Source organism: Pholcus phalangioides, unplaced genomic scaffold (assembly GCF_987345545.1).
Source record: "Pholcus phalangioides strain wild (caught in Gottingen) unplaced genomic scaffold, Ppha-v1.0 ptg000007l_1, whole genome shotgun sequence".
Taxonomy (NCBI): domain Eukaryota; kingdom Metazoa; phylum Arthropoda; class Arachnida; order Araneae; family Pholcidae; genus Pholcus; species Pholcus phalangioides.
In genome coordinates this window covers 8,195,864-8,206,005 of record NW_028301600.1, presented here as the reverse complement: position 1 = coordinate 8,206,005, position 10,142 = coordinate 8,195,864, and the positions used below count along the sequence as shown (strand labels likewise).

The following is a 10,142-nucleotide window of genomic DNA, read 5'->3' as shown; positions in this document are numbered from 1 at the left end:
TCTTTAAAGAATAAGGAGTGTTGTTCTGGTGAATTGATGTGCTTTTTTTTGTTAATAACTGTATTCTGAATATTCGATGTGTATGTTTTCTTTTGTTAATAACTGTATGTGGAAATAAATATTCTTTCTTGTAGTCATAATTGTCGTAATGTAATTTCTGAGTTGAGAAAATAGTTTTATTCGTTGGTTTGAAAAATAAAAAGTCAAGTTTGCTTCGTTGAAAATACGTGGAAAACCGGGACACTTCTGCAAGGAAGTACAGCGGGAAAAAACGTGAATGTCCTTAAAAATACGGGACCTAGGGTCATCATAGCTTTAATTTGCAATTTCGTTGTAATTTAGCGACTGCTTGTAGATAATTGACAATGTCCCATATTTTTCGGTGTTTGCGAACCGATTCCCTCTTTTTTTTCCTCGAATAAATATAGCTTGTCTAGCCATGGATGGAAAAAAAGGACCGATCTTCCTATCCGGTCTCATCTCGATGAATATGGTCACGTGATGTTCAACACAAAACAGATCGGAACTACAACTTTATACAGGGCTGTAACTGACTGGACCATTTCCTATCCAAATTATACGTTGTGTTGTGAAGAACGGGTCTGAGTGAACGATCCATCTCTGGCATGTGTATACAAATTTGTATATATATGGAATACAATGGATGAGGTTTCCATGGAGGAGCTTTCTTCCAACAGCCAGTCCTCTGTTGATAAGATGGATGAAGAGTTGTCAGTTGAAGTTTGCGGAGAGAATGGCGCATATTACAAGGTATATAGAAACAAAATTTCCAAATGATATTACAGTATATATACTAAGAGACCATTGGTTCACTGTAATTTGTTAATTAAGACAGCAATTTTCGTAAATATTGCTTTGAATAGTTTAGGAATTTTTCAATTTTCATCATTTCTATAATCTAAGAAAAAACCGAAAATATCAATACGTTTCAAAGATAACTTCAATTCGATATATAACCAAGTGTATGGTAAATTATACATGCATGCATATTCATTAGTACTTTAGAAACTTATTTTCGAATGGGAACATTTTCATTTTTTCCCTTTGAAATTCACTTTTCAATAGTTTCTAAATCTTTGGGATGAGCTCCGTCAGATTATACAACCGGGCTTATTCCAACTGGAAAGATTTAGTAGAAATCGGTGTAAAAATAGTTGTTTTTATCAAAACCGAATATATCCACCTCGTTCGTTTGCTTTGGTATAACAAAGCAGTTGTCCGACTTGCATTAAAGGATTTTTTTTTTTTTTAAAAACACATTTTCAGTAGTGCATCCAAAGCCACATTTTAGAATGATTAAGTTTTTTATGCTATTAGCGAGAGGACAGTAAAAGTACCTTACTTGGCTAGGTGAAACTTTCTGTAGTTAATAGAAAGGTGGCATATAAATTTCTACTTTTTAAAGTAAATCAGCTCCAATTTTGGAAGAGCTATGGTATAATCCAGTGATTGACGATTTTAGACTCGCTAATCCAGCACATATCAGACCAGGGTATGCCAGATTGCTGAAATCACCGGATTACTGGAAGTCAGTTAAGAATATATACTCGGGCCATTTATAAAGAATATAAACTCTTTCAAAGACATTCAGTCATGTTTTTTTCTTCTGTGATCTAAGAAAACCTACCTAAAAAAACATGTGATCACTATCAAAATTATTAAAAGTATAAAATAAAATAAAAAATTATACAGTGAAACCTCGATATAATGATACTCTTTGGATAAAAAAGAAATATCATTGTAAAGGGATTATCATTATAATTTCAACAGAAGTTGAAAAATTATCATTGCTGAGAAAATTATCGTTATATCGAGCATTGTAACAAGGTTTCACTCTACAACCTGTTGTGTGTAGCCAATTTTTTTCTTTGCAAGAAAAATGCCAGAAAGCATAAAGAGAAGTCACAAAAATTGAAACGGAGTCATGCTTTCGGACGTTTTTCTTGCCCAAAAAAAAATTATCAACACATCACCAAAAAATGAATAATACTATGACTGTTAAAAAAAAAAAGATGATAGTGACAAAAAAAATAAACGTGCAATCTTGTTAGCATCTAGATTGAACGTCAGTTGACATTTCACCCTATTTAAAATGCAGAAACCATCCATACACTAGAGTTTTATCCGTAGTAGCATCACCATAAGCTTTCTCTAACATCCCAACAGTTTCTGCTTCTTTTTTTTTCTGGAGCAGGAAGCAAAATTTCTTAGACCTGCATTGTTCACGTAAGTCTGCCATGACAAAGAAAGGAACGGGCTAAACAGCTTCTACAAAAAAATTTACGTACGCCAAACACAACCTTTCCAAGCAATGCCACTTGGCACATTGACTCAGGATGAGTTGTTTTACACTTACCTAGTGTGAGAAACATGTACTACATATGCTCCGCTTGTCGTAAGGAGATTCCGATCACCCTCATAACATACTGGAGAAACAGTACTACAATACAATGTATACCGAACAAAAAAAAAAGCTCCTGAGAAATGTAATGCTAATGGACTTGTATAATTCAAACACTGCTCTAAAGCCTATTACAGTAAAACCCCTGTTAACGGTCACCCCTCAGATGCAGTCACCCCTGTTTTACGACCAAATAGAAATATCCCAGCAGAAATCTATTTAAATAATGTATTTCGAATCCGTGTTTAACAGTCACTGAAAGATAAACCACCCAGAAGGGGCCTCTCTCCCCCGACGACGTTCCAGGAAGAGGCTACCCACACTCTTTAGGGAGTCAGTCAACTTCTCAGAAACAAAAGTTTAAGCTTCCAATACTTGTGTTGAAAACATTCGGTGGTGATCCTAGAGACTACTTGGCGTTTTGGTCTCAATTCGTAAAAATTCACGAAGATGATGACATCGCACAAGAAGATAAATTCCAGTATTTGCTACAAGCTGTTGTTCCGGAGTCAAAAGCTGCACGTCTTGTACAGAGCTTTCCACCGACCAAAGAGAATTATGCAAAAGCTATTTCGCAGTTGAAGGACAGATTTGGAAGGGACGATTTGTTGGTCCAAATATACGTCAGAGACCTTCTTCAAATGGTCATGAGTTTTGCAACTTCAGGAAGAAACAAGGCAGATCTTGCAGAGCTTTACGACAACTTGGAAAGCAAATTGATGGCATTGGAAAGTTTAGAAAAAACAAAGGAGAAGTTTGCTGATTTTCTGGAGCCACTCGTAGAATCGTGTCTGCTGGAATCTATTCTCCGAGCATGGGAAAGAAACTGCTCTAGTAAAGATGCATCGGAAAGTGGTAGTGTGCGCTCACTAAATAAACTGATGCAGTTTCTTCAAAGAGAAGTTAGAAGTGAAGAGATGATTGCTCTAGCTCGCACGGGACTGGGTATGCAGAAAACGTTTGTGCCACAGAAACAGGAACCCCAACCACCCACCATTGCTGCGTTAGTTAACGCTAATTCTGATAACGGAGGTAAGCGAAATTTTACTTGTATATTTTGCATGAAAAACCATAAGTCGGCAGAGTGTCTCAAGGTTAAAAAAATGACACTCAGTGAACGGAAAAATATACTTGTCAAAAATTGAGCATGTTTTCGTTGTTTGAAAGTGGGACATTTATCTCGCAACTGTAAGATTAAAGTTAAATGCTTAAAGTGTGATAAATCCCATTTAGAGATTATGTGTCCAAATGAAGATACTAATAATGTTAGCTTGGATAATTCTAACAGTGTATTAAACACCACTGCGTTATCCAATCACTCCTTAACAGAGAATGCCTATTTGCAAACTCTTGCAGTGAAAATTTGTTACAATGACAAAGATATATTAGTCAGAGCACTATTAGACTCTGGGTCTCAGCGCCTATTACTCAGAGGATCATTGATAGCTTGAAGTTGCAATGGGCATCAATGGGGGGGGGGGAAAGGAGACAAGAAAAAGGTCTTGACATATTAGATTTGCAGGTGGGCGAGTATGAAATTGATTTGTTATTGGGAGCTGATGCAATCGGAAATATTGTAACAGGAAATTCTGTTGAATTAAATTGTGGTTTAATGGTAATTGAAACCAAGTTAGGTTGTACTCTAATTGGAAAGCAAAACCTTGCAGAAAATCGTTTCAGTGGTAGAGTGGCAACATCGTTACTTTCAATGAACTTAGATGTAAATGAATTGTGGAATGTTGAAACATTAGGCATTCGAGACCCTATAGAAAAAATGAAGGTAAACGAGGAGGTAGATAAAATAGTTGAAAATTTCAAATGTACTTTGTAAACACTTGACGAAGGCAGATTAGAAATAGATTTGCCATTCAAAATTGATCCTTCACAATTATTAAATAACAAAGATTTGACGCGTAACAGATTAATAAGTATGTGTAAATTCGCCGAGAAACATAATATGCTAATTGAATACCAATCCGTTTTCCAGGAATGGGTAAAAATGAAATTTATAGAAAAGGTTCCAGTAAACGAAATTGAGAATAAAAATTGTCATTATTTGCCTCATAGACCTGTTGTGAGAACAGATAGTGAAACAATGAAAATTAGACCGGTGTTTGATGCAACGTCCAGAGAGAAAGGGCAATTATCATTAAATGATTGTTTGTATACTGGCCCTAACATGATTGAATTAATAACGGACATTTTGGATTGGTTCAGATTTTATCCCATAGGTTTGTCTGCCGATATAGAGAAAGCATTCCTTCAATTGAGTGTTTCTTCCCGAAACTGGGATTATTTTCGTTTTTTCTTTCCTTCTAGCAATGAAGAAATAATTTACAGACATTGTCGAGTTGTATTTGGTGTTTCTTCAAGTCCATTCCTTCTTGCTGCATCTATAAATCATCTCCTCAATGATACGCAATCAGAATTCGCAGACGTTGCGCGACAGTTAAAACATTCATTTTATGTTGATAATTGTATAACTGGAGTGAATAGCCTACAGCAGCAAGAAAAATTCATTGAACAGGCTTCACAATTAATGTCGCGAGGCTGTTTTAATTTGAAAGGTTGGGAGAGCAACGTTCCCAATAAATTAGTATCTAAGTGTTCAGGAATCACGTTGGTTCTGGGTATTTTGTGGGACCTGAATAGAGACACGGTATCATACGAGTGAGGACTCGAATAACTGAACACGTAGACAAACCCTCATTCATATCGCCTATCTTGTTACCTGATAAATGTCCATTTACTCGTCGGCTAATTGAATATTACCATAGAGAAAACTGCCATGCAGGGACCCAAATTCTTCTAAGTATTCTAAGAGAAAAATTCTGGATATTCAGAGGGGTTGTAGGTTCATAAGAAGCGTCTTGAAAGATTGGGCTAGATGTAAACGATTTCAGGCTAAATCACTTAACAGTGATCCCGTATCACTTCCATTGGATAGGGTACAGGATGCTTCGGTATTCAAAGTTGTGGATTTGGCAGGACCCTTGTATGTTAAGAAGGGGGAAAAGGCCTGGATAGTTTTGTTTACATGCTCAATATATAGAGCTGTACATCTGGAATTAGTTTCTGCTCTATCGACCGATGCTTTCCTTCTGTCACTGTGACGATTCATAGCAAGGAGGGGAAGACCGAGGGTAATATATTCCGATAATGGTACTAACTTCAGGGGTGCTGACAATAGTTTCAGTACTATAGACCTGGAGAAAATAGCTAAATACGTGGCTGGTGGGAAAGGCTAGTACGCACACTGAAAGAATTGCTCAGGCGAACCTTGGGAAGAGCTGTTCTTTCTCTAGAAGAGCTGTCAACAGTGTTGTGTGACTGTGAGTCTGTCATCAATTCAAGACCCCTTACTTATGTGTCGGAAAGTACAGAAGATTTAACCCCCATAACACCCGCGATGTTTCTAAACCAAAACATGGTTTACGATGTGCAAGACGTTGATGAGTGCGAAGCTACCAGCCTCAGAAAGAGAGTCCGATACTGACAGAAAATGTCAAACAATTTACGACAGCAGTTTCGTAAAGAATATCTGGGTCTACTAATTCAAAGAAAGAAGAAACTATCATCAACCCAGTTGAAAGTTGGGGATGTCGTCCTAGTTGGGGACGATTCCAAAAAAAGAATGGATTGGCCTTTGGCAAGAATCACTCAGCTGATTCCGGGGAGAGATAGAAAAATAAGAACTGTCATAGTGAAGTCTTAATCCGGAACATTTTTGCATCCAATACAAAGAATTTTTCCATTGGAAATGCACGATAATGCACCTTCTAATTTGTTCTCTTGTAGTGACAAATCTTTTTCAGATCCTGATCTTCCCATCGACAACAACATTTACGCAGGACCAACATCCAGATTCGGTCGGGCACTCAAAGCTCCTAAAAGATTGGTCTTGAACTAGGTAGAAGCTGTTTTGAAGACTTCACTGCAAAACACTGGGGAGGATGAAAGATAAACCACCCAGAAGGGGCCTCTCTCCCCCGACGACGTTCCAGGAAGAGGCCACCCACACTCTTTAGTTTTAGTTTCAGTTCCTCTCTTTTTTTCTCCTTTTACTCTGTCTGTTTATACGTATATGTGTGTGCTTGTTGTAGACGAGTACGGGCATGCAGAATCATCCTCCTTACATAGATGAATTAAATATCAGTTAATTGTTATATGATTCAATACTTTCCTTATTGAGAATCTTCTTCCTATTGAAAGAAATCTCTATCAGTTACCCTCAGATTCTGTCACGGACACCATTTTCGTCATTCATTCCATTGGACTAAACCCATATACAGACACCAATAGCTGTAATTTTGGTTTATATCATGCTAATTGAATGACAGCACAAGCTCTAATATTTTGACCACTTTTTGTCTAATTTTCAATGAAATTTTTGCCTGAAGTTTTTGTTAATGTTTGTTAACTTTGATGCCAAGTTTGCTGGTTGTGCTTGTGTATTTTACATAATTTCACACTGTTTAATATACATGGCTATCTCTAATAATACTTGCTCTCTCTCATTGAGAGAAGAGATTCCGTAGAGAAAAAATTGATGCCATCATATATCTACAGTGCAAAACGTAAAATAGGAGTTCGGGCTGTTGCAAATGAATTCAATGTCTGGAGGACACGTATATGTTCCGTTTTGAAGCAAAAGGAATACTGGCAAGAAGAACAGCTGAAAAATAGAAAGCAAGCTAGAAAAAATAAATTTCTGAAGAGACAAGAACCTGCTATAGACACAGTTGTGTATGATAGGTTTGTTTCCGCAAGAAAAAAATATGTATTTCCGACCCGATTCTACAAGAAAGAACTTGAGTAGCTACTAGAATTAAATGACACATACACTTCATCTACATTCCTCTGCAGAAAGTCTAATGAATTGGTACATGCTGGAATGTGCATGTACCATTGTAGGCCTGTTGCTCTCTGTGGTGAAACTTTTTAACGGGTCGATTGGCTCGCATTCGTGCCTCAAAGTTGGGAACCTCACAAAACTAACTTCAGCCAACAGCCACTGTGGCAGCAGTGAGGTTTGAACCCGAATCCTTGCGATGGGAGTCTATCACTATGAACACTCGACCACCACAGTGGCAGCTCGAGAAGCTGCAGAACTTGGACTCGTCAGCTTTGACGCTGCAGAAGAACTTGGACACATCTACTTCCAAAGCTAGAAATGGTTGGTTGGATCGTTTTCTTGTGTGTCACAAAATTGTGCGGTGCTGATGATGAAGTATGCGAAGAATGAAGTAAAAAATTGCCTAACATTATAGGGGTTGCCAACAGCTAGTCCGCAGGTCGCATGCAGCCAATTTTTGAAAAAGAGTTAGAATACTCACTAAACATCAATTGATCATTTCTCCAAATGATGTAAATTCAGGTAATTTATGATGATATATATATATATATATATATACATACACACACTCTGTATAATATTTCTTTTGTAATTTTAATTTTGTATCCTATGTTGTTTTTTTTGTCCTATCAGTGCCCGTGAAAAAGGGCATTATTGTATAACTACTGATCTCTAGGAGGTGACATCACCTTCAGACGATAACCAACAGTAGGCAGCCTAAGGAAATAATAATAGCAGATAGAAAAAACTGCACACGGAAGAAAAAGAGCCAACAGGCTAGAAAGGAAATCACTGAAAAATGTTGCCAAAAGAAAAAGTTATTATATACTGTAGCTGTTCCGAAAATAAAATACTGTAAATTATACGCCTTTGATCTCAAATAATATTACATTGAGAGTTTGACAACATATTTCACTTTGAGACTAACTAATAATTTGTCATGAAAATTTGCCTAATTGTTGAAAAGATTCTGTGTGATAGCCTATAGATCGATAATATTTCTCATGTAAAGTGATTTATATCTTTCATGAATTATTGAAATAAATTCTTCCTACTGGGTCCAATGATTTCTCTTTATTTGAATGAATTTTTATGTTGAAAATAAAAGTTTTATGCATATAGAAATGTCTTGATTATATTGGAAAATCTTTCACAGTTTAACTATAAGAATTCCTCTCAGAATTTCATGTAAGGAACACTCATAAAATAGCGATGATACTGAATATTTAGATGATAGTTTGATATATCAATAAATACTGCTAAAACAGTTGTGATTTGGTAGTCATAATCACCATTTCGTCTCACTTGTCATCCTTGAAAATGATTGAAGAGACTGAGCACATCAATTTCATTGTGTTTGTATTTTTACTATATAGCTACCAGTCATTGGTGAGATTGTGTAAGTGGCTGTGTTGGGGTCTAAAAATATCTGAATTGTGAATGGTATCACTATTCTTTGATTGTTCTCGTGTAATTCAGCCGACATCATTATGTCCCTTCCTTATCACCGAATGAAAAAGATCAACTCTTATACTTTATTTGAGGCGTCAGTACAAAGAAAACAGGAAAAAATTCGACAAGGAACTATCTATAGTTGGTTGTCTTCTACATGTGACTCAAGGGTTTGAATGGGAAGGAGAGGTGCATTTTACAATATTTATGTTCATGAATTATTAAGAGGATTCATCCCCTTTAAAACTTAGGGGACTCGGGTACTTAATCCTTTTCACTGTTCAAGAGCTTACGCTGTATCTTTGTTATATTGCTAGGGGGTAAACCATGTCTCTTGACATTGTGATATTGTAATAATTTTCACTTTAATTTATAAATCTCAGTGATATCATAGATGCCCAATAATATATTGAATATCCAAAATTTTGTAAATGGATGCATAAAAGTTCAATTCATAGATCATACTATTGCATGCATCTCATAAACATTTCTCTGGGTAATTTCCAACAAATTCGTTTGCGAGAATATGATGTGCGTGTGCAAATTGTCAGACTTGTATTTTTTGTGCTATACTAGTGCTGCCATCTGGCTTCCACATTTTATAGTGAAAATGACAAATGTCTTGAGTTTTCATGGTGTATAAGTATTGCCTTAGTCGTGAACCTATATATATTGTATACTGTTCTGGTTAATGTCTCACATAAGTCCTTGAAATGAGCAGAGGATGAAACAAAATGCAGGACGTCACAGAACAGCAATTTTTAGTTATTCACAAGCAAAGATACGCACTAACCAAAGAGTGACCTACAGATTAGAGTTCTCGCATTGAGGATAAAGTCTAACTAAATTGACCACCCTCTTGTGATGGCATCACTTTTTATAGGTATGGTAGAAGCTTCGAGAAAAAGAGAGATTAGAAAAAATTCTGTTTCATAGTACTAAATTAATGGCACCACTTGACAGGCAGAAAATTAACCTTCGAGAAGAATGTGGATGTTTCGCATTGCACCTTCACATTTCTCCTTTGACAAAAGGGCATTACTGACTTAGAGGGGTTTTCAACAAAATGCACTTTTGATTGTGTAAATTGTGATTTTTTTTCACCTGTAAATAATCTTCGTAACACTGCCCCCTCCTTTAAAATAGGCAGGCTATACTTTGTCACTCACTGTGGTAGGGAGTCAGTCTGTTGAAGTGTGCCTAGTGATGCAGTGGTAAGATGCTTGTCTCTTCCACTACAAAGGTTACCGTCAAGGTACATGAGTCTGAATCCGGAAAAGACATCAGAAACAAGTTCTTTACCTACCGAGCCTGTGGCAACTACCGATGGATGGCGACTTTGTTCTCCATCCAACTCCACTGGTTGGAAATTGCTGTATGGCGATATATAACCAGAGTTGGTGTGCTGTAAAG

The 10,142-nt window shown here is 36.6% G+C and overlaps 1 protein-coding gene across 1 annotated transcript in view; it reads left to right on the top strand.

Annotated features, from left to right (window-relative positions):
- Nucleotides 1-571: 571 nt before the first annotated feature.
- Nucleotides 572-10,142, top strand: part of LOC149084886 (fragile X messenger ribonucleoprotein 1 homolog A-like) — a 102,150-nt gene continuing 92,579 nt past the window's right edge. Inside the window, exon 1 of the mRNA XM_089232621.1 lies at nt 572-771. Within this exon, the coding sequence (XP_089088747.1) occupies nt 661-771 (111 nt within the window). The 5' untranslated portion in view covers nt 572-660. The remainder of the gene's footprint in view (nt 772-10,142) is intronic.